The 24,188-nt window shown below is 43.9% G+C and overlaps 1 protein-coding gene across 1 annotated transcript; it reads left to right on the forward strand.

Annotated features, from left to right (window-relative positions):
• Window positions 1-4,995: 4,995 nt before the first annotated feature.
• LOC141466311 (1-aminocyclopropane-1-carboxylate synthase-like protein 1) lies at window positions 4,996-18,414 on the forward strand. The gene is given in 14 exon segments (XM_074150162.1): window positions 4,996-5,238; window positions 6,630-6,700; window positions 7,455-7,524; window positions 7,817-7,883; window positions 9,435-9,532; window positions 10,307-10,384; window positions 13,392-13,492; window positions 15,244-15,330; window positions 16,488-16,533; window positions 16,873-17,014; window positions 17,104-17,246; window positions 17,403-17,457; window positions 17,460-17,559; window positions 18,246-18,414. Coding segments are annotated over 14 exon segments (1,470 nt in total).
• The last annotated feature ends 5,774 nt before the right edge of the window (window positions 18,415-24,188 follow it).

Below are 24,188 nucleotides of genomic sequence, written 5' to 3' on the forward strand. Positions count from 1 at the left end.
AATTCACTCCGGGCGTTTCTGGCCTTCAGGATGTAGTTTATGTGTTTATCAGTTTCTTGTCATGTTTCTTCTGATGATTATTCATCCAGTGACATTTTGAGCTCATTCAAAATACTTTTTTCTCTTACTCGAGCTTCAAATTCTAAATAGTTTCATCTCTAACCTAAGGAAATGTTGTATCATCTTCTATACGAATATTTGCATTTGAAACTTCAGCCCGGTTGCTTTCGTTGATTAGTTCCTGTAGTTTCTCAGACAGCTCTAGGAGCTTTTCACTTATTCTTCCACCTACTGACTTAAGGACTTCTCAGTCAAAGGTTCTTTTCTACTATGAGCACATCCGTAAGAAGGTCTTCTAGCTCTCTCCTTGCCAAAATTGTTCAAAGGACATTGCGGTTTATTACATCTTTTCTATTTCTGTAATAGTTGAAGATTTCTTTACCAAAGCATCCAGATTAGCCCAAATTAGTAGTAGCATCTGTTCTTTAACTTATGTTTAGATAATGGATGTACCAGCTTCATTAAAAATGGAAATTATTTAACCCTCCCAGCAATGATAATCTTGTAATGCATTGACACCTAAATCCGAAAGGACCAGTCGGGGGCCAATCGTAATTAAAACAAAGATGGTATAATAATCTGTGGAATTACCTTCACGCTTTTACTCATTTAATTAGAATACTATGCTTCCGTGCCAAGTCTTATATTGTGAAGTTAAAAAGGAAAGCAGGCTTGCATTAGGCTGTGTGTCGAGGTCCTATCGGTCCTCAACCAAAATTAGAGACTGTACTGTCCTGAGAAATGTTCTCAAAAACCAGGAAGCCGACGTTCCATCCCTGCTTTCCCCATCTGTGCTCTTCCTTCCTACGTGCAAGGAATTTCATCAGCTCGCTGAACCAACTCAGGGTGTGTGTATATACACCCTATGGAGAGAACCTTGACTGGTGCCGTGGGGAACATCGTTTGATCCCAGGAGGTAGGTCCCTATTAGTAACCGGGTGCTGCTAGGTGACCTTCAGTTCCCTCCTGAATTACGTTAACATCTCACCGTGAAGGACAGCGGGGCATCTAACTGAGGCCTGGCCAAGGTCCGTTCACAGGCGCAGAGGTCGGGTGCGCAGGGACAAAGCCTGTCGCTGAAGGGAGGGTGACCCCCTCCATGCAGGGTCCCCCCTCTGCGGGGGCTCTCCCACGGGGCCGGTACCGACAGGGCACCGGTAACAGGGTCTGTTTCACGTTCTGCAGGGCAGCGGGGATTCGGCTGCGATGGCTCCTGAAGGCACCAGCCAAAGGGCGGACGTCGTGCTTGAGCCTTTAGACCACTGTTTTCCAGCCTTCTCCGCCAAGAACCAAGTCTGTGAATCAGCACCCTAAAACCGGACAAATTCCGTGCCTCCCTGCCAGCGCCTCTGCCGTTCCCACCCCCGTAAGTGACACCGATGTCAGTTTTCTGGGTGTGCGTCACACAGAAAAGGTTGATAACCTGGGGCAGGATTCTCCTTTCGCTCCTGCTGTCACCAACATCGTCAGCTGTCACTGACCTTTCTCCATCGCCAACCGCTCTTTACCCGTAGTCGAGGGACTTGTGAAGAAGCGAGTCTTAAAAATAGATGTAAATACTTACCTTGTTTCTAATGCAGAAGGGATTATTTCACTTTGCTAATGGGAACTCCATTTCCTCTACTATCCTGTAATTTTTCTTAAAAGTAATGTTTAGGCAGCTTTTACTCTAAAAGCGATTTATATTGGAAGCTGTCTCCCTACAGCTGTGTAGCTGATGTATTTTTCAGACACTGCCTTTTAAAAATAAACCTGTTTTGAAGCAATCCACAATTCCAGATTGAGCCTGTTGGTGACTGGAAAAAGTTTCTGGAAAAAAAGATGACACAAGTCATTAATTAACTCTACTGAAAGACTCGGGTGTCTGGACGTTGAGGGAATTTGTTAATTTCTAATAATCAAAATCTGCCAGACGTGCTTTCCCAAGAACTGGGGACACTGAATGGGGACACTGAATGCCATCCACTGCGTCAGCTCCTGCTGTTGGGAACACTGCTCTGCCGTAAATCACGTTTGTTGTTTGTTTGGGAAACAGAATTTCTGTTGTACAGTGAAAATTTCACAAGGTACTTATCGTATAACTTTCAGTTCTTAAGGAATTGAACTTTGTTCCATTTACAAAGGGAAAGAATAGAAAAGATTTCCTAACCCATTTGAAATGAAATGTAAAGATAAGTAATGTCTGCTGAGGCTTAGATTGCATTAGCCTTGTGTGTCCTATTAGGCCTCACCAGCTAGAACTCTGCTTTACAGTTAACAGTCTGGTTAAAATACACAAATTTTATGAATTACATTAGATTTGAAAAGTACTTTGGATTTTAGTTCATCCAAACAAGTCTAAATTTTGTGTGCACCGATCTACATTTAATGTCAAACAGGGAGTTTCTCCCTCCCCCTGTTCAGGCATCAGGGAAGCAAAGTAAATTCCTCCAGCCCAAAAGCAAATAAATCTTTTAAAATATAATTTCAAAACAAAAGTGTTGTATGAATTTAATTTTTTCGCAGGATATTTTACTTGAATTAACTGCTGTGTGTGTCTCAGTATGTGTGCGTGTGTATATATAAAATATGAAACAATATATAGTTGACTTTATTAATATCATTAATCTATCATTTTACCTGTTGCCTAATTTATTTCATAACTCCTAGTTATTACGAAAACAGCAGAATATGTACATGCTGCATTATTGCGTGAGGATCTGAGTGTTTATTATTTGATAGCTCCTAGGCTGATGTATGAGCGAAGGCAGCTCTCCGGGGAGAGAAGACAGCGATCCTCGAGCAGGGAGCGATGCAGGGGCCTGGGAGAGACCGGGAGAAAAGCAGCGTTCCTTGCAGGAGTTCGGCAGCATCAGCCCCATGGAGTGCAGCGGGGAGAGGGGATTACCATTTGTCAGCGTCAGCTGCCAGGTAGGAATTCACTTTGCTCTCAGGGGCATCCTTTGGGAATGACCCGCTCCCGGGGGGCTGCTGGGCCGGGAGGAGCTGGGGTGGTTTGGCAGAGCCCTCCTCCCGCAGGGGGCTGGAGCGTCTCCGTCTCCCTTCCCACTCCTTTAGGAGTGGCCCATCTGCTGGCGGGGTGGTGGCATCAGGTGTAGCTGCGGGTGAAGTGAAATATTTTGCACTGGAAGCACAAGGGAGATGGCAACTTGGTCCCGATGACGTGTTTGACCTCAGTGCAAGCTGCTGTAATACACAAACAGTTTTAGCATTTAGTAACTGCTACCCCATTTGGCCTCAGGTACCAATTGTGAGACATTAGTTCTATAATCCGTTTTAGGTTTTTAGCAAGTCCTATACCAGATTGCTTCTCCTATTTCATTAGCGTATGCACAGCGGGATTGGAACGGTACAAAACAGTGTTCTAAGGCACAGCTGCTTCAGCTTTCCCATTTCTAAAGTAGGGTAACAATCTGTTACAGGTACACTGAAATAAAAATCTATTTACTGAGGTTTGATGTGCTGTTCTAGCGATGCAGCAGAAAGACCCAGGATAAAATACTTTCAGATGCTCAGATGGTGGCTGGAAAAGAAATGCTAAATCATTCAACTGGTATTCAGGTCACAAGTCTAAGTCAGATTAATAGAAATGAAGTATGAAAAATTCTTCCTCTGCATCCTCTAGCAGCTGGTGGAGCTTTTGTAGGACTCCCAGGTATGCGGCCTTCCTCCAGCGTCCAGCAGCAGCGTCCTATCGGCTGCTGCGAGGAGGTAGATGTTTTATCTCTGAGCAGTGCTGTCCCACACGAGTCTCCAAAAATCTTTAATAGCTTGAATTAGTTGAAATGATTTAGTGAAGAACAGTATCTCAGGGAAAAGATTGCTTTCGGGGCTCCTAGGTGCAAAAAGACAACCTCCTCTTTCTTCATTGTTCATACAAAACAGCTCTTAAGAGTCTGCAGCAAAGATTATTACCCGACTTGGGCATAGCTCTAACATAGTGGGTATCTTGTGGAGGCCCAGTGGGTAAGTGGACACTGGCACTAGGTTTTGGTACATCTTATTAAGGTCACACAGCTGTTGGGTGATTTCCCTTACTCCCAGAGAGCAGCACCTTTTAGAATATAAAAGCCAAATATCTGAAACTACGCACAAAATCTTGTCAATGCCATATTATAGAATTCCAGCATAAGCACTGTTAGGATTAAAGCCACACTCACAGTTTTGTGTCATTTTTTCTACTAGGAAGATATTTGCATCCTTCAGATTCAATGCTAATCTCTATTTCCCCAATTATTGCCAAGTTTCAGGAAAAAACAAATTATTTCTTAATAGTACATATTACTTTAATACAATGCTTGTATATTGTCAAAGCACTGCTCAACTAACGGTGTAACCAGAGCACCATGACCTTGTTTAGATTCTAGAAAGCTACAGCAGGAGCTCTCTGGTGTGTAACGGCGTTTGCCAACAGTGAACGTGGGAGCCCATTTTCTAATGCCCAGTTTTCCAGGAGTTAAAAACTTGCCGATTTTCTAAATGCCTAAAAAGACGGCTTTTATTTTTAAAAGACCAAAATGTCCTGAATGAAAAAGCGGAGTTTAAAAGATAGATATAGAAAGAAACTCTTAAAGTCAGTGCATTGAAGCTTCCTATCCCTGTGGGTCCCGGGGAGGCGGCAGCCCTGCCTTCCCACGCTCCGCCGCCCCCTCCCCGTCCCCCCGCTCCCCCCCTCCCCGCGTCGGGGCGGGCAGAGCCCAGGGCCCCCCCGGCTCCTGCGGGTCCCGCCGGCAGGGACAGCGGCTCCCGGGCAGAAAGAGCCCTCGCCGCCCGGGGCGGGCGCTCCGCGGGGGGGACGCAGGGAGCGCGTTTCTGGGTGCCGGTGACCGACGCCCGGCCCGGTCCCGGGGGACCTTACCGAAGCGGAGGGAAGGGAAAGGGAAGCCCCTCTGTCCCGCTGAGCGGCGGGCGGGGACCCGCGGGGGCGGGCGGAGGATGAGCGGCGGCGGCTCCTCGGCCCTGTCGGCCCGCGGCGCCCCGGGGCTGCCGGACGCGGGGTTCGCCCTCCGCGTCGCGATCCCCAGGTGCGGAGAGCTGCCGGTCGCTCGGGGGGGTCGCCGGGCGAGGGCGGAACGGGTCTCCGGCAGCGGTGTCCTCGAGCGACGGCCGTCTCTTCCAGGGCATCCTGAACTTGGGCACCAGGAGAACAGGCTCAGCTTTGACTTGCTGGAGGAGAGGGTAAGTGTTGCTGCCTTGGGGCCGCTCGGGGTTCAGCCGCCAGCCCCCCCGCCCGTTGTGCGGTGCCCGGTGACCCCTCCAGCGAGGGGCAGGGGGCGTTCGGGGGGGGCTGGGGCTGGCAGCTTTCCCAGGGCAGCGCACTTGGTGCGTTTATACCGACCGCTCCAGCTGCTCCCTGGGAAATAATTTGCCCAGTAATATTTATACTGAAAACTTGCCTCTGGTCGGAACCCAGAATAGGTTCGGTTTTGCTTGAATGGAGCGTGTGCTCCCAACAGAGCCCGTACGAGAGGCTGCTCCCGTTTCGGCAGAAAATACTGCTTCGGAATGGTGGCTTTCAGGAAGAAGTGTGTTTTCAGAGGGGAAAATTATGGCCTGATGAGATGCTCGTTTGTGTGATGGCAAAGCCGAAACTATGACTGAAAACGCTCCATACGGGAAATTCAGACTTTGAGCAAAATTAAAGCTGCATCCTACAGGTGATGCTGTTGCGTGCTGCAGTGAGCGCCGGTCTCTGAAGGCAGCTGGGGGGAGATGGCACATTCTTTAAAGGCACTACTTTCCCAGAGTGAGTTCTAGTTCATCCGCTGGAAAGCGTTGGTGTTCTGCTGTGTGTGTTAGCAAAGCGAAGATGTAGTGGCCGGGCCGGCTCCTGCAGCTTCCCAATTCCCTCTTGCTTCCCCTTCCTGCTTCCACGGGGTAGGAATTTTGCACTAGTGCACCTGCTAGTGCATTTGCAGTGCTTGTGGCAGAGGGTCGAGCATAAACTCAACGTACACGTAGGTTTGCTGATGAGTTGGTACTTGGAGAGAATTTTTTTCTGTAGGAATAAATCAAAATCGATGCCATAATGAGTGTAGTTTTCCACGGGGACACCTGCTTTGAGAGCAAGAAAGCCCCTGCTGATAATTCAGCTGGTTTTCTTCTCTAACAGATAGAGTTGCTGTCACTTTTACTCAGTTGGTTGAGAAGTTAATCAAAGCTGACATGACATAAAAGCTGATATCATAAATATTGCAGGCGTTGTTTGAGCTTTGATATATCTCAGAAGTGGCTGCATCATCTCTTAGGTTCAGCTGAGATGCTTTTCTTCTGTCTTATTCAGGACTAGTTTTAATATGTGACAGGATAATCCAATAAATAATTTTTTAATTATTTCTTTCATTCATTTTGATGATGTTTTAATGTTGTTTTCTAGTATCTTAAAACCAAAAAAGGGAAGTGCAAAGTATAAACATGATTGTAACTCATAAATGTTTATAGTCTCCATTTCCTTTGTGTTACTGAATAGCGTTTGTTTTTTTTTAAATAATCAAGTTTTACTCTGCTACAGCAGAACAGGACCTCCCAAGAAGGCTGTGTGCTACAGCATCTCTCTTTCGTGTCACTAGCTCACAAGACCCGACATGAATTACCTGGAGCCTGGTCTGTTCCAGTATTCGGATGCACAGGGTACTGGGAGGTAAGAGGGTCCTGCCCCCGCCAAGCTGGGCACGTTTCATTTTTTGGGTAAGCCCAAGGGTGTGTTCCTGGCACCCGCTGGCAGGCTCTGGGGGTCCTGTGCAGCACCCACTTCTCTGGATTTCTGCTCTGCTTTTGTTCTCCCCACCTTCAATGTGCCCCAAAGGCCCAGAATTCCAGAGGGGGGCTTGTTGGCAGGCAAGAGAGCGTGTCACCACGTGGTGAATGGTGTGGATGTGGTGAATCACTCCTGCAGTGAGTCGCTCCGGGCTCGGTGAGGGATAAACTGAAACTCTGGGGGCTGTAGGAGCAGAGGTGAAATACTGGCTCCCTGAAGAGCCATGGGAACTCCACCACCGCCTTCACTCGGCCTGAAAGCCTGTCTCCATCTAAAGAATTGTCATTGACTCAGGTTTCACTGTTTCTGGTACCCAAATTCCTGTCCTTTCTCCAAAAACAGATCCCACTCAGGTTCAAAGATGCTTTATTTTCTCATGTTTCTAGTGCACAGCAGTAATAGTTGAGTCACAGTCACTGTTATTCAAGGTAACAGATGGCTTCTGTCTCACAAAATGTAGCACACTGGGTATCTGAGGAAATTATATTATTTAATCAAATTCTTCAAGGCTTTCATAACAATGAATTATGCGTTTGTTCTATTTTTGGTAAGCTTCATTCTTCTGCGTGTATTATTTTGTGCTCCTTTTTCCCGAGAAATACATGGCTGCATATTTGACTTCAGTTCTGTATTTCAGCTTCAGAGAAGAAATTGCCAAATTTCTAACTGACTACGCCAGAGCTGCAAAAGCGCTGAATCCAGAACATGTAAGACAAGGGCTTTATCTTTGCGTCTTATTTTTCTTAAACTGATAAGGATGAATAAATCTGCACGCAGATGTCGGCAGGGTACTACAGGAGAGGGATATATGCAAGATGTGCAGAAATCTTAGCTGTGTTAATTTTCCATTTGAAAGAATGGGCAATGTTCAAGGACGTAGTGTTATAGGAGGAGTAGTGTGGCTTTTTCACTCTGTTTTTTTTAATTTAAACTTAACAAGTGCTGGTATTTCTGCTAAATATTTCATTGCTAAATGAAAGCTCGTACTGTTTCTTTCAGATAACTGTTATGAATGGCTGTTGTGCTGTTTTTGCTACTCTGTCAACTGTATTGTGTGACCCTGGTGGTGAGGAAAAACTTGATTATTTTACTTAAAAATGTTTATTAGCAGTGACTGTAATCGTATTATGACTTCTGACAGCCTGCTGTCACCCTAACTGCCTGAGTGAAGTAAAGCATGGCATTTCTCTGTCACTGGCAGAGGGTCTTGGAAATAATGCCTCTGTTTCGAGGATGGTGGACAATGTTCGAGGTACCAGCAGGCCCACTCGCTTTCTGGAATGCAATCTATGGTATTTTGAGGAGCGTTGTAGAGCGATGAGAAGGGTGTCAAGAGAATGCAGTGTGTTTTGAGAAGTTACAAGAAAAAGAGGCGGGAGCCGTGGTGGAGGCTGGAGGGAGTAGGCACCCAGGGAGGGAGGTGTGCCGTACTGGGTTGCAGTCCGGGACCCAGAGAAAATTAGGGTAACGGGGTATGGAAAACTCATGGAAGGAATTTGGAATAGGGGAAAGGAGCTGCAGCAAAAGAGGGATTTCCGGTCAAACAGGGGTGGTGGTGAGGAGGAAGCAGAGGTGGGAATGCAGAGCAGAAGGAGGGGAGTCCCGGGAAACAATCTGCTCACAGCAGAAGGAGGTGGCAGGAGGAAGCAGAGAGCTCTGCCAGGGAGAACGGTTTCCCGGCGGGTTTGGCGTGAGGAGAGCAGCGTGGGTGTGCAGCACCCCACGGAACGGGGAAAGCCGGGAAGGCCTGCCCGGGGAGGAGGGTGTCCTCCAGGACAGGAGGCTGTGTCGCCCCATCCCACCCCATCACTGGCACCAGGAGCCCTTGGGAGGAGGGTGGAGTGATGGGGAGTAACGAGGCGCAATGACATCAACGATGCCAGCATATTGGTGGCAGAAGCGCTCTGAAGCCAAAGAGTTTTGTTTAGCTTTAAATGATAATGTTTACGGAAGGCTAGTAGTATCTGTGTTTATTTTCATACGTTCAGATTTAATTAGATTTGCACAGTTTTAACAGGAACTATTCCACTTGAGCACCAGCAGGCTCCTTTTGCCCCTTCATTAACATAGGAAGCCAACTCCGTCCCCTCCGAAACCCTGTCCCACGGGGCTTTGCAGTGTCTCCAGGAGAACACCGACCTGGGGCTACTTCACAGCAAAAAAGCGGGTTGGGCGGATGCTGTAGGCTCCCTGGCTGCGAGATAGCGCTTGGGCAACCAGAACGAAGGAGTTGAGGTTTGCGGCAATTCCGGGTGAAAAAGTGATAGTAACAGAGCATTAGCGAAATACTGAGTGCGAGATCACCATTTGTCATTATTATTATTAAAATAAATTAATTAAAAAAATAGCTAGTTGATCAGGTCCATTCCCTTTCACTGAAGATTTATACGCCTATTGAATCTGGTATTGCAAATGTTAAGGAAGAAAATTGGGAGATAATTCAGGTAGGTTGATGTGTGCTAAATTTTCAATTTTGTTTAAATATTGTTTTAGGCCACGGTGAAGGTTTTGAGATTAAATCAGATGTCAAATTCTGAGCTTGCCAGCTTGGTCTATTAGACTGGAATGAAATAATTGCTCATGAGAAATATTCCTTTCATTTTTTAAATGTTTTTAGATGGATATCTTATTCCAGCTCCATACTATGGTGGTATAAATGCGAAAACATGGCTTTATGGCGGAATACAGCCAGTTCACGCGCTCTTGTTCAGTGAGGTAAAGCTTCAGCTATCCACATACTTTAACAGATATTTCACCAGGAACAATCAAAAAATCCTGTAAATGCGAACCAGGGTGGAGCGAGGAGCCGGGATGGGTCTGGCACTTGGGGACAGCCTGTTTCTCCGGCTGCGGCGCGGCGGGGGCTGCTGTCATCAGAGGGGTGGGGTTGATCTCCAGAGGTCCCTTCCAACCCCATGTCATTCTGTGAGTGCGCTCGTTCCCTGCAGACACTGCTCTGCTCTGACGTGATGAGTTGTAGTTTGTCAGCTCTAACTCTGTCGCTCCCGCTACCAGTAAATTTGGTTTGCAGGTTTTCCCCCTCAAGCACTGGGAGCCGTATCTGCCAGGTGAGTTGTGTGAGGCTGGTTCCCCCTCAGAGCCCGGTGGCCAGCGGGGCCAAAGGGGGCAGCGTCTTTCATAACAACAGATGGAACAGACAGAGGGGAAAAATGTGATCTTCCAAGTACACAAGCTCTTCTGTAAGTCGGTGATAGAGAAGTCTTGAATAAGGGCAACACCTAAAAACAAAATAACTGAGTTTTGTAGAAAAGACTGATCTTCATTTCAGATTCTGAGGTGATGATAGTATTGCTGTCAGACTGCTGGGAGCATCCTTCAACTAGTGCTACGAGAAACTTCTTTTGTTTAACTTCTTTATCTTATAAAAGCCAATAGCAATTCACCCTCTTCCTTTTTTTTTTTTTTGTGTATTTTTAGTATTTTTTTTATTCTTGTATTCTTGTTGATTTATTTTTTTTTGTTCTGTAGGTGACTGATGAAGAAAGCCACCCTTTCCAGTTAACAGTTGAAAAATTAGAAGCTGCGTTACAGAGAGCTAAAAAGCAGGTATGAATAACATAGATTTCCATGTTTTCCTAGTTATTTTGTAAGCAGCATATGTTCTCAGCATCGAACCATTTGTACATTTTCATCTGTGTAGATTTTCAGTCTTGTGACTGAGGTGGGTCCAACTCCAGCAACAGGAGCTGATTTCATAATCTGGGCGCTGTAACAAAATGCAGAGAAACTCCCTGACTCATGTTTCATGAGGAACAGATCTTAACTTGTGTTTCAAGACCAAGTTTCTTTCTCTGTAGATTTTAATTGAATTTGAACTGTTATAAACAAGCTATTGTTCTGACCCTTGGAAGAGAGAATATGCTACTGTAACAACCCATATGGTTAATTAAAAAAACACGTCTAATTTGATTTGGAAGAGGACTCTTCTGAGTTCCAGCTAACAAGGAAGTGCTAGCAAATAAAAAAATACAAATGTAATTTTTCCAGAGTTTAAGAAACCTCATTAGTTCAAAATACTTAGCATGGTCAGTGATTTTATTCTGATCAGAATTGTGTAAATGAGGATATTAATTGTCATATTGCTTGTCACATACATATTTTTTTTTTTACATTCCTCTGTGTTTGGAACCGCTTTTCTTCCCTCTGAAAATGTTTGGGTTTGTGAGTGTCCACAGAGTAGTGCTCACCAGAATTTCAGGCTAAGGTGTTTCCTATTCTTAATGTCTTGATGTGCATAATCCACTCACTTCATGGAAAATTATAAATGCGCCTAAACTTAACTGTGTGCTCATCTTTGAGAAGCTCCAGCAGGGGAAGCACAGGCTGAATAGTAAAACATTTTACCCGAGATGAGGTGGTGGTGGTGATGTTTCAAAACAATAAGTGAGATGATAGACTTTCAGGATAGAAAATGTGGTTTAACAATTGATAAAAGCATATAGTTACAAGGAATGTCGCTTATAGATGCCAGTTATAAGTAAGATCAGGTATAAAAAGTGGCTATTTTGGATACAGGCAAATGTGTGCATAACGCTTTTCTTATAGCTGTGTTGAAGCTGTCCTAGTTAGCTAATTGCTCGATCAGCATGGCGGCTATGTTTAGACGCCATCTGTATGTCGTGTCATCTGTCTGTGCCTCTGCCAGCCCTCCGGAGCCCAGCCTCAGGGAGCTCTCCCGTGGCCCTGGCAGAGGCAGGCGGGAGCTCCCTGCGCTGTGCCCCGGGCGATGGATCACGGGCCAGAGTAACGCTCTAGAGACTGAGATTGTCGGCCTTCGAGAGCTGCAACTGTCCTCACAAATAATATTATAAACGTCCCATTTGGGTACATGCAATGTCCTGAATAGCTGGAAGAACGAGACTAGATCAGCAGCTGAGAGACTGCCGTCCCAGGGTGGCTTCTCCTGTGGGCAGTGGTGCCTCCTCACTCGGCATCTCCTGCCCGTGCACAGCAGATGTCAAACACACCACGCATCCTACGGAGCCAGGCGTTCCTGCGGAGCAGCTGGTTGGGCTCAGTCACTGCATCTTACCCTGCTTTCGGGCAATTTCCTCCTGTGGCTGCATTCAAAGGCAATAAACTGAAAGTCTGTTTCTTGAGAAGTTCTTGCCCACGGCACTCATCAACGCTGAAACAAACAGGACGTGGCAGAGAAAGCAAATATCAGGGCTTCCTCATCAGGGAACTCGATTTTCTGGAGTTCCCAGGGAGTTGGTCTTTGCAAATAATCTCCTTGGGAGGAGGCTTGGGTGGAGTGAGAATTTGCAGTGGGTGAGGCTTTCTAAAAATTAAAAATGCGGAAACAAAAAATACTAATTTAATTTCAAGTTTATCCCAAACATGAAGTAAGAAGGCAACTCCTCATGCTGACATGTTTGAAGTCTTTAAAGTTACTCCTGTAGTCATTGCACTGTTTGGTGTACAATAAAAATGTATTTGCTGCTTATAGTTCATGTACATTAAGGATTTTTTTAACAAAAATGATAATATAACATATTATATAATACATACACATAATATACAACATATAATAAGAAAAATTATAAATAATAACAAGATGATTTTCTGAAAAATAACTGTAGAATTAGAGAGACTGGTTATGCTTGTACTTGTAATCTAATTTTTGATCCTGTGGGACTCTTCTTATTACACAGTAGAATATATACAATCTCTTAGAATAGTTGAATAACAACACGTAACTTTTGTGGAGAATTTCTGTAACAGAAATTCTGCGCTGTTCATAAATATAATTAAAAAAGTAATTACTTGCTTAAGACCTCTGCATATTTCATAGAACATCAAGTAATTAAATTTTCAGTCTTCTGCAGATTCTACTACTTTTTTAAAGAAACAAGCAATACTGAAAAATCAATTACTTGGCACGTTATTAGATGTCAAAGTCCAATTTCTGTTCAGCTTTCCCATGTTTATCCATAGTAACTTTGCTCAGTCCTGGGAAATTATTTTGGAAGTATGGCTGTAGAACCTGTAATGATCTCCACAACACCATAATCTTGCCTGTTGATATCAGTGGGTGTTTCAAATGGATTTTCATTTACTGATAAACTGTTTAGTGTGGTTTTGGGGGTGGTATAGGATAAATGACTGAAACCAGGTCGGTAGCTGGAACTTTGGTCTATAGAGTAATTATATTATGCAATTAAATAATTTTCAAAAGCTGCTTCTGACTAAGGGTTAACAAACGTAGACTCATAGAATCACAGAATGGTTAGAGTTGGAAGGGACCTTAAAGATCATTGTGTTCCAGCCCCCCTGCCCTGGGCAGGGACACCTCCACTAGAGCGGGTTGCTCCAAGCCCCATCCAGCCTGGCCTTGAACCCCTCCAGGGATGGGGCATCCACAGCTTCCCTGGGCAACCTGTTCCAGTGCTTCACTACCCTTACAGTAAAGAATTTCCTCCTAATATCTAGTCTAAATCTCCCCTCTTCCAATTTGAAGAAGATCTAACTCTCCCCTCTTCCTTGCTGCATCCTCACTAGTCGTGTGTTTGAGGTTGTTGGTGTCTCCAACTATCAGTTTTTCTTTTTCCAGGGCATCCGAGTCAGAGCATTAATCCTCATCAACCCCCACAACCCATTAGGGGATGTTTACCCCGCACAGTTACTGAGAGAATGCCTCGAGTTTGCGCACAGGTTTGAGCCCTAGTGTTATTTCTTTGGTATTTCATTTTCTGGTCATGCAGCGGAGCAGTGATGAAAAATGGCCTTTGGCAATTGCTTGCTCTTTGCTTGGGCGTGCCGGGAGGAGGTGGCAGACAGGTCCTGAATCATGTTTCTTGTGTAACTGCCCTATTTCCCTGGCCTTTCTGGGAACACTAGAATAAATTGCCTAACCTGGGATCCAACAATATCTTTCTGAATGAAATACTGTTGGGATTTTTGTTTTTCTTTTATGTGTGGTTTAAACTTACGAAACTTTTTACTTGCCTGACTGTTTCTTTGTTAACCCGCTTTGATGCACAACTCTGAAAACAACAGCAGGTGATTGTCCATCTTTAGCAGTAGTAAACATGGCCAGCGTCGCCATTTGAGACATTAGCAAAATAAGAAAATCTTAACATTTGCTGTTGGGGGGGAAGCAATTGAATTGGCAAAGTGTAAGGCAACGGTCTGAAGTTCTGTCGCATCTTCTGTAATTACTGAGCCTGAGATGTGCAGACAAATCCCTTTCCATCAAAGGAATATGCCTCTGAAATATCTCATCCCCGTTCCACTTCTTTTAGCCCTAACCAGCTCAGAGTTCATGCTCTAAGCTCTACCAGTCTCCTGAACCCCTTGGGTACTGATGGAGAAAAGACACTTCCTTTTGAAAAGCATCTATATTTGTTTTTAGGAAAAGGTGTATTCCTTTCTTATTTCAGTGAACTTCTGGCAAAGAATGACCGCAAAATCCTGTACACACTTTGAATCCTAACGATGCTTCATTGCTGACAATCTTAAATAGAGCAGGTTTGTATGAATTGCTCATTAATTACCAAAGGCTACTGCTGGTTTATTTAAATTTGAAATGGAATAACACAACATTTGGTCTGATTTCCTTTTCATGGAAACAGCAGTGGAGGTTGGTAGAATTCAATCAGTTACTTCCAGTTTTAAAAACTTCAAGTTTTTAAAAAGGCGAATGTATCTTTTCTCAGCATGCCCTGTGGATTTCAGGATCAACCAACAAGCTGGTAGTAAAGTAATGTTAGAGGATAAGGATTAGAAACAATAATTTTATTTATAATCTAAAGACTGTTATGAAAACAAACTTCCTTTTAAAAAAATCATAGAACTCAATGATCAAATTAAATGTGGGTTACTTCGAAGAGGATGCCTGCACAACTTGGGTGTTTAAAACCGGTCTGCAATTTTTTTCAATATTTAGAAATACATGCGTGGCTTGTTGGTATCAAGTATGATAACGAAGCTTACGGCTTACTGTGGCTTTCACAGCGGGAGTGCGTAGGAGAGTTGTCTTAAGTGCATGACAAGTCCTTTTTATAATCCAACATCTGCATTTGACTTCAGGTCTCTCTGAAGAAGCCTTTCAGGGTAAAGAAGTTTATAATATATGGCTGTGCTCATTTTAAATTTTAAGTAAGAGTTGAGTGGGACCATACATATTCCAGAGAACCGCTGGATTGAGCATGCATTTGAATTGTGTTTCAGATATATGGAATGTTACTGCTTCTGTGAAATACAGGGTATGTCTAAATAGAAGTTGGTGCTGCACAAGTGCTCACCTTGTGACCTCTTTGTGTAAAATTTGTAGGAAGAGTATAATAGCAAATAGGTGTGTTTATGGATACTTTTCTATGGCAGTAGTTGAGATTATACATAGATATATATGCAAAGAAGTTTCTTTAAAATATATTGATATGCCTGTATTATTCTGTTTGTAGATATGAACTGCATGTAATAACGGCTGAGATCTACATGCTGTCTGTTTATGACAATACCACCTTCACCGGTGTTCTTAGCTTAGATCGGTAAGTGTGATTTCTCAGCAGGGATTAGAAGATATTTAATCCTAAACAGAACCCATGCCATTTTTTTCCAAACTTCTGGTTCTCTTGTGTAACTGGTATAGTTCAAACAAACTCATATCCAAGTGTTTGCAACTATGAGACTCATTAATACAAGAGATCTTCTTCATAGACGGCTTTAAATGGCAGATCTCTTGCTTCCAGCTTATGTGTGTATAATGCAGTAATAGCTATAAAAACTGACAGAGCCCTTAGTCATTTTGCCACTTTGCTTTCCCCTGTCGTTCCCCGTTGCACAACCTGAGCGTGAGGTTCTCACCGTAACGCTGCTGAAGTTGCCCAAGGTTGTGCAAGTTACCTTCTGCAATAAGTCTCCCTCCTGACGAGTATGCTGTTGGGCTGACAGAGAGAATAAATGTTTCAAGAATATTTAAACCTGTTGGTATGTGACTAACAAAACTTCTGTCCCAAAAAGTATGTGATTGTCTTTGTATAACTGCATAAATTTCATACCAATGGGAAATTTCCAAGTCCAACCAAACTCAGTGAGTGACTGGGTATTGCCTCACCCATGTGATTAACCACAAGTGAAGCCTAAAAAAAATACTTTTGTTACTGTGAAAGTTCAGTGAGCTCCATTAGGCTGAAGAAGGAAATTTCCAGCCTTGGCCCTACCTACACGAAGTTCCGCAAAGGAGAATAAACCGTCATCTGCAGTGTGTACGCTCTTTAGTTGCACCTCACTGTGTAGATGCACAGCCTAAAATGTTCACTTCTCCCTTCCCAGCCTGAAATGCAGCATAGGTGAGCAAAAAATCCTGCTCCATCGAGTACAAAAGCAGTTGATCAGCACTGGTGGAAATACTGCTTTTGTTTTAATGCGGGTGTGAGCACTAGCTGCGCAGTGGGAATCTGGGATTTTAACTGGGCCGCGACATCTTTGGGCAGACCCTTTCTGGGTTTGTTTTGTGTGACTCGGTGCCTCAGCACACACCCAGGAGTTCCTGTTAAAACGTCTCTGGAAAAAATGTCGTCACTTTAAAGATTATATACGAATTCGACTAAAAATTACTACAATTTTACCAATTTAAACATTTTTATAACATGCATAACTTGTTCTTCTATAGCAACCGTTCTTGTCTTCTTCTTTTCTCGTTCAGTTTACCGGATCCAGAACGGACACATTTTATGTGGGGTTTTAGCAAGGTAGGTCAAAATACTGTTTGTGTTTTATTTTAAGATATTTCTCCACAAAAATTCATTGAGCTATTCTGACATAATTTGTGTAATAGGTGCCAAACTCAGTTTCTCTTTCTTTATTAATTTGTTTTCTTCTTTGGTAGTGTAAAATGTAAATGCCACAGGGTTGTTTGGAAGTTGCTGGTCGGTTTTTATCACTCTTGGGACTCCACTTGGCAACTTGGAGAATTTAGTCCAGAAGGTTTTTTTTTCATCATCTGCATCGCAGTGACTCTAGACGTGGTGGCTTGACAAAGTGCAAACATAAAGTAAAAATCGCACCTCGCTCTCTTTTTGTCCTCCAAGGATTTTGGTATGAGCGGTATCAGAGTTGGAGTGTTGTACACCAGAAACCGTGAAATGCAGAAGGCTGTGAATCAGCTGGCTGTTTTCCATAGCTGTCCTGGACCTGTTCAGCATGTTCTCAGTCAATTCCTTAGGGACAGAGGTTAGCCATACTAGGAGTGTTTCCGTTGAACTGTTTTATTTTTCCATTGCAGGTGGAAATAAAACAATTGCATTTTTTTGCTTTCATAGATTGGTTGGATAATGTGGTTTTTCCCACCAACAAAAAGCGACTTAAAGAAGCGCAGAATATTCTTGTGGACGGGCTTGCAGATGTTGGAATACCTGTGCTCAAAAGTTCAGGAGGACTTTCTGTGTGGGCAGACTTCAGAAAAGTATGTAAGAAGTTTGGAAAGGGGTGGGAATACATATGTAAAACTTGGAAGTGTAAAAACTATTTGTGCATGTTGTTACCTCAAGTCCTGGAAAATCCTTTCAATGAATTTATGCAGTTGTTCAACCTTTAATAAAAAAATATTTTCTTCTTTTAGTTCCTAAATTCACAGACATTTGAAGCCGAACTTGAATTATGGCAGAAGCTCCTTGATAAAAACTCCTGATTAGTCCTGGAAAAGCGTTTTATTGTTATGAACCTGGATGGTTTAGACTGGTTTTCTCCAATTCTGTAGATAAGATTTACTTGTGTAAGTGGGTTTTAGTTCTACTATAGCGTGTAGTGGCATGCAAGTTTTAAGAACCGTTAACATTATAAATAATGAGTTCAAACCCAATTATTCTCTCTTGGCTTGTGAGGGGCGTATTTGGAATTTGCATGAAGTGAGAGATATGAGATTGACCCAGCGCATAGGTTACAAAGTACTTATGCTGGGTTATAAGCCTCTAAAGCTTTCAGAATGTAATTTTGAGATTTATTTTTACTCTATCAGAGGTAAGGAATCAAATTTTATGTGGAAGGATTTTTACTTTTTCAAGTTATGCTTTATAACTTGGGAATTCTCCACTATCCCTTGTTTTCACGTGGCTCATGTTGGATATGAAAAATGTATCCATCTCATGCTGTAAAATGCTTCACCTTGAATGAGTGCTTTATATTATTAGCAAAGGGGATGTTTGTGAAGCGTATAGAGCATATAGAGGTCTAGAAAAATGGAGATTGAAGGGGAATTCTTGGGTTATCTAGTACAACCTCCAGCTGAAGGCAGGGCCAGTTTCCAAGTCAAACAGCAGGCTGCAGAGTCAAGTTTTGAGACTGTCTAAAGGTGAAGGTTACAGAACCTCCCCGAGGAACCCGTTTCAGTGGTTAATTGTTCTCATGGTGAATTTTTTTTCCATATGCCCAGTCAGTATTTTCCTCTATATTTTCTTTCTACAAGTATTCAGAGACTTGAGCAAATGTTGCGCAGCTACGCTGCTGAACCAGCCACTGACTACACGTCTTGTACTGCAGATGCTTTATGCAATCCAGGAGAAGATTCTTCAGGCAAACCTTCAAACACACCAGGGGAAGATGTCTCCCAGCTGGAAAATATACTTGTTTATTAACATCATATATGCATTTAATGACGATATAATTTAACATGCTTTACCAAAGGTGTGTATTTTTGACTGTAGCCTTGCATAACACTCATACGTTGCTGTGATCTGGCATTAATAATCTGGCAATTGGACTTGGTAAGTTGAATTTTAAGGAAAATGGACCTCCTGGCTATTGCGAAATTAGCCCCTGTTAAGCACAGCACTTGGTTTTACTCCATTTCATGTGCTGTGGGTCAGTAAAATCAGTGAGTCTCAATATATACTTGCACAGTTGTTGAACTATGAAATTTTGAGAACATTGGTAAAATGGTTGTGCATATTACTATATATTATGGACTGTATATATTAATCAGAATACTCAAAGTACGGAATCACGATATTCAAATTTTGCTAAATTTTTGTAGCTGGCAATATGTTTTTGTATATTCATAAGATCTCTATGAACATACGCATCTCAAACATTTTATACACCTTTCTGTACATGCTAAGTGAGTGGTTTCTGAGAAGGCATTTAGATTTTTGGCTTCTGGTCTCTCTTTCAGATTATTTCTGTGTGCCTCTATTCATTGGATAGTGTTTTCATGCATTAACTATAAAAACCCCTTGAAAGTCTGTCATGTACAGTCTTTGACAGAGTTGACAGAGTTGTATGGGGACTTTTTTGCTTTGTTTTGATTTGTTGGGTTTTTTTTTTAAAGTATTTGCAGACTTCACCATTTGCTCCATTATTTAGGTTTGGTGAGAGGAAACTAGGATTCCAAAATTAACAGATTGCTGCTGTAGAGGCTCAGGAGGAGGATTGTCTCACTGTGGATCCATAATAAACTTGGAATTTGTGCTGCTGATTGTAACATGGCCTTTGGCCTGTTTTTTCATTGCATTTACACTTGGCACCTTACATTGTTCAGGCTGATAACATAAAGATAAATAATCTGCTGTACAGCAATTTGTAAAGCTCATAGAATCATGGAATATTTGAGGCTGGAAGGCACTTCTGGAGATCGCAAAGTTCAATGCCCTTGCGTGGAGCAGGGTCAGCCACAGCAGGTTCGTCAGGACTAGGTCTGCTTGGCTTTTGGGCATCTCCAAGGATGGAGACTCCACAGCCCCTCTCAGCAGCTTGTTCCAGAGTTTGATCCTTCTTTTTTACTGAAATGTTCTTTCTTGTATTTAAACATTTCCTTTTCTCATTTTGTGCCCATTGCCTCTTGTCCTGTCACTGGATCCCAGAGGAGCCTGGCTCCATCTTCCTTACACCCTCCTGTCCAGTATTTATAAGTGCTTCTAAGATGCTTCTTGAGTTGGCTGAACAGTCCCAGCTCTCCTCCTCTCATTGTATTTCAGATGCTCCACTCCCTTAATAACTGTTGAGGCGCTTTGCTGGACTTGTTCCTGCATGTCCATGTCTGTCTTGTACTGGAGAGCCCGTAACTCTGGGCCCCAGCACTCCAGATGTGTCGCACTCGTGCTGCCGTGGTGTTTGACGTGCTCACCTGATCTTGGCAGGGAGTGAAGAGTGAAACAGCACCAACAGCAAGAAAACCCTAATAAGTAACCTTTTCAGGTCTGTAAAAACAAAGGTTGGTAATAAAACGCTACAGAAGACCTTCAGAAAACTTGCTGACTGCACTTGGCAGATGCAATTTGCGGTTGGTAAAAGGAAAGGAAAAGCAATATGGTAGGCTCTAGTGATCATTACTCTTCAGTAATGATCCCCCCCTAAAACACCAGCTTGTTGTTAAGAGGAATTTGAATGTTAGAAATTATTAGAGAAGAAATAGAAAAGACTTCTGGAAGTATTCTGTCGTTATATAAAAATTGAGTGTTCCTGCGTGTGGGCTGTTGAAAGTTATGTGCAGTTTAGGTCCCCTAGTATCAGAAAGGATACAGCAGTACTGGGAAAGCTGGTTCAGTCTGCTGGGGTGTCCTCAACATCCACCTCTGAACCACGGGGGTGTTTCGGGAAGGAATATGGTGGTTGCCTGAGGCATTAGACGCTGGGATTTGGCCATTACTGGAGGTGTTGAGGTTTGCCCCAATACATCTGTTCTTACGTTAATCTGAAATTCTGCTTCTGAGCATCGGGGAAAGAGAGAATGTAGAGGTTTGTAAGGGAGAGGTGGGTGTTGCTGTGGGGGCAGCGTGTGTGCCAGCGCCTGCGGGACCAGCGGGACAGGGTGACAGTCACGCTCTGCACTGGCCACGACTGGCAGAGCCCCTGCTCGGGCAGACCCCGGAGCGGGGCAAACACGGGTGGTGGGGGTGCCGACCAGACCGCAGAGGGCCCAGAGGAACAAAGCAGCGTATCACACCTGCCGGTCCTTTGTGGCAGTGACCCCAGGGTGTGAAACCAATTGGTTACGAGATTTGTTAAAAAGATTTTCCCCAGATCTCGCACCAAGTTTTGTTGCACTCATTTTCTACAAGAGACGACGTTACTTGTTTCCACCCCAAAGTACTGCAATGACTTGGTCAAAATCGTTGGTTACTAAAAGCTGAGGTGAACCTGTCGATTCCTTTTCTGACAGTTTATTCAGGGTGAGCTGTAGGTCATTGCAAACAGGTTAAGCTTGACTTGAAAGCCTACAGAGGAAGTACATCACAATATGTGTTCCTGTCATTAGCCCACAGTGTTTATTTCTATTTATAGCCTTATATGGACGTGTTAAATTTCAACATACCATTTCTGCTTATCTCACCAAGCAAGCAATTAGGACACAATCAGGATCTGCAAACTCTGCAGGTATGAAGCAGTTGCTTTTGGTTTTGTTTCAGCCAACAATAAATACAGCATCTAATTCCAGGTCCTCCACAGTTTGTGATCAGCTTCTCATGAAGAAGAAAAGGGGACAAATCTTCTATCTCACCCAGCAGTGCCCTACTACTGAGCAGTTTAGAAACAAAGGTCTAAGAAAGCAGGGAGAGTGAAACAGGAGTTGTTAGGGTCAGCACCAGGAAAAGCTGTTGATCCTCCTGACACAAAAGGCTTGCTTTCTCACACACCCTACGACCAACCCACTTCTGGTTGCGTGCAGAAGATGAACACAGGTAAGTTTTTCAATAAGCTTTACTACCTGATATTTGCTTAAAACCATTGCTGATGTTCTGTTGAATGTGTACTTAATTTTTAGACCCAGGCTGTAACTGCTCTGTCCGGTCAGACATCACAGTTGGCCTGGGCATCCAGCACTCAACTGATGGGAGCACAGGGATCACCAAGATCTCACCGATAAAGCTCTTGTTTCTTGGGAAATATTGACAAAGCTTTCCCTTGGCCATTCTTCATGCTGTCTTCAGTCAACTCTCGTTTTCAAATTAATAGTTACTAGTTGTTTTGTGACATTTTGGAAGGTGAGAAATACACAGAAGAAACACTCCGGCGCAGCACAAGAATCACCACAATGGAAGAACGTGAGCCAGCAAGATGCTGCTGCTGTTGTCAGAAGAAGCACCCCACCAAAAGACCAAAGAGGGAAGATCTCCTGTCATTCTACCTTCGCATGCAGGATGCAAAAAAATCCCGTTCCTGTGGAAACAAGCAAAATGAGATTTTCACTCTGCCATGTTCTGACTCCTTAAGGAGAGGTAACTGGAAAATTCCATGTGCAGATTCCTGTAATTTGGGAAATAGGTGCTCTGGAGAAAGGCGTGTTGATGAACAGGACGGGGTATCTTTGCTTTACTTCTTAATGGCCGACTGAAATCTGGGCTTGGGAGAAAGGGGTTTGCAGGCTCTGTCGCCATATTTCCGGCTCGTTGGTGCAGGCAGCCTCAGGGTGTGCGCGTGGGACCCGGGTCAGTCCCAGCCAGCGCACAGGACGGCGAGGCAGAGAGGTGGTGATCTTCAGGAAAGAAGCGGACACCAGGACCACCAACACAGATTGTGTAGGAGGGCAGCAGGAACTTCTGGAAGTAGCTTTTCCCCTAAGGAAAACCCAAGCTGCTTCCTGAGAAAAGAGGAGGAGCCCTGCTCTGTACTCCCTAAACGGGAGAGCTCCGAAGACTTTCAAGGAGCCCAAATTGCCACCTGTAACAAACAGATGCCTGGGTTTACTGTTCTGAGTCCGGGAGGGGCAACGCCCAGCACAGTGTAACCTTGGTGTTTTCAGGTAAAAACAACCTTTCTATCCACAGCTTGATTCCTATCATTCCTCTGTTTCATTAAACAGACATTGAAGTACTTCAGCGTTTCATCAAGATGCATGAACCACCTGGAGATGTTGTCCGTGAAGAAGTTGTTATTGTTACTGAAGAGACTAAAGATCCCAAAAATAACCTCGCTGATGTTCCAGACCAAGTGCGAGAAGGACACAGTCTGTCAGGACCCATCTGCTCCCCAGGACCCGGCATTAGAGGCGCCAGCTAGAAGGGCTGAACCAAGAGGTTCATGTAACCTTCCTGAAGGTAAGCCAGATACAAGATACAAAGCCACCAAATACAAAATTCTGTTGTCAATGATTGCAAGATTCTGTGTCGGGGAGCATACAAAAATAACTATTAACAACTATTAACTATTGTAAAAGTATTTCTGCTCAGGCTATCACATTTGTCTTTCATAATTTTGGAGAGATATGCGCTGTTAGCTAAGAAATGTACCGATTCTGTCTGTGTGCTAATAGATTAAAACTGTAATTTATTTGTCTGATCTTTCTTATTCAATAACTGTAAAGAGCAGGTGAAACTACAGTACTACATCTATTAATATTTTTGTTCTCAGTTCTGTAAGGCCACTAAGGCCTTCATTAATCACAACATACAATATATCACCAACCACAATAAATGTGATCTTTGCTTCTTGTGCAATATTCATTGTAAGGTTGGGTCGCGTTACCGCAAAGCAAGGCTGGGACTGGAGACCTATGGCTGAGCCAAAAGGGCTCCTGGTTTTTGTGTGCGTCCAGACTTTGCCAGGATGAAGGAGTTGGCTGTCGTGCGGGGTGGCGCAGCAGTAACAGGGGACCCCGGACTCATTTTAAAGGAGCCCAAGGAGTCACATGCTAATTTATCAGCTGTGTTTGCCTAACAGGCGTGTTTTCCCGGAGGAGGGTAGCTTTCCCCTCCCAGCAAAGCCACTGCCCAAATGAAAACCGTTCCCCAGCACATACTGGTTTGGTACAGGAACCTTCAGGTGGTCGTAAGGGCTTCTCCCCCCACGGATTTCCCACCCTTACCCAGATTACTCAAACCTGTTCTGGGGGGGGTTTATTATGAATTGTGATGCATTTGGTGCATAGATTTCTCCGTGTGTTACCCAGTCCTGTGTGCACGAACCCCCAGCCCCCTTTGTAAAAACTGTCCGTGTCCTGCTTCCCACCCTCTTTGCCAGCAAACCCCTTGTGTCCATCCTTCCCTGGATGTGTCCCTAAACGGCCATTGGGATTTTATGGCACACGGCAAGTTGTGACCCCGTATTCCTGGTGGCCACAGACACAGAGTGATGTCTCGTGTAGCATGTGAAGGATGTTCACTGAGGGCTAACTGTACTTGTGCGCATGCAGCATCTCACGCCATGGAATCTTGGGTCATGCAGCCAGACTGAATTAACTCTTCTGTGACTTTAATGGGTTCAGTTCCCAGAGTTGCCACAAACCTGTCTGTGGATTCCAGTACTTGTCTGGTGGCCAATCCTCCCTTCGTTAACAGCCCCACTGCCGCTTGGAGGTGATTTGCAGATGCATCTGCTATTTTTTTCACGTTCCACATCCCCAAAAGCTATATTCCCAGCAATGCATCCCATTTTGTCATTTAACCTGTTTGGCGTCACTAATTCCCTTTGTGGT

This window comes from Numenius arquata, chromosome 7, assembly GCF_964106895.1.
Source record: "Numenius arquata chromosome 7, bNumArq3.hap1.1, whole genome shotgun sequence".
NCBI lineage: Eukaryota > Metazoa > Chordata > Aves > Charadriiformes > Scolopacidae > Numenius > Numenius arquata.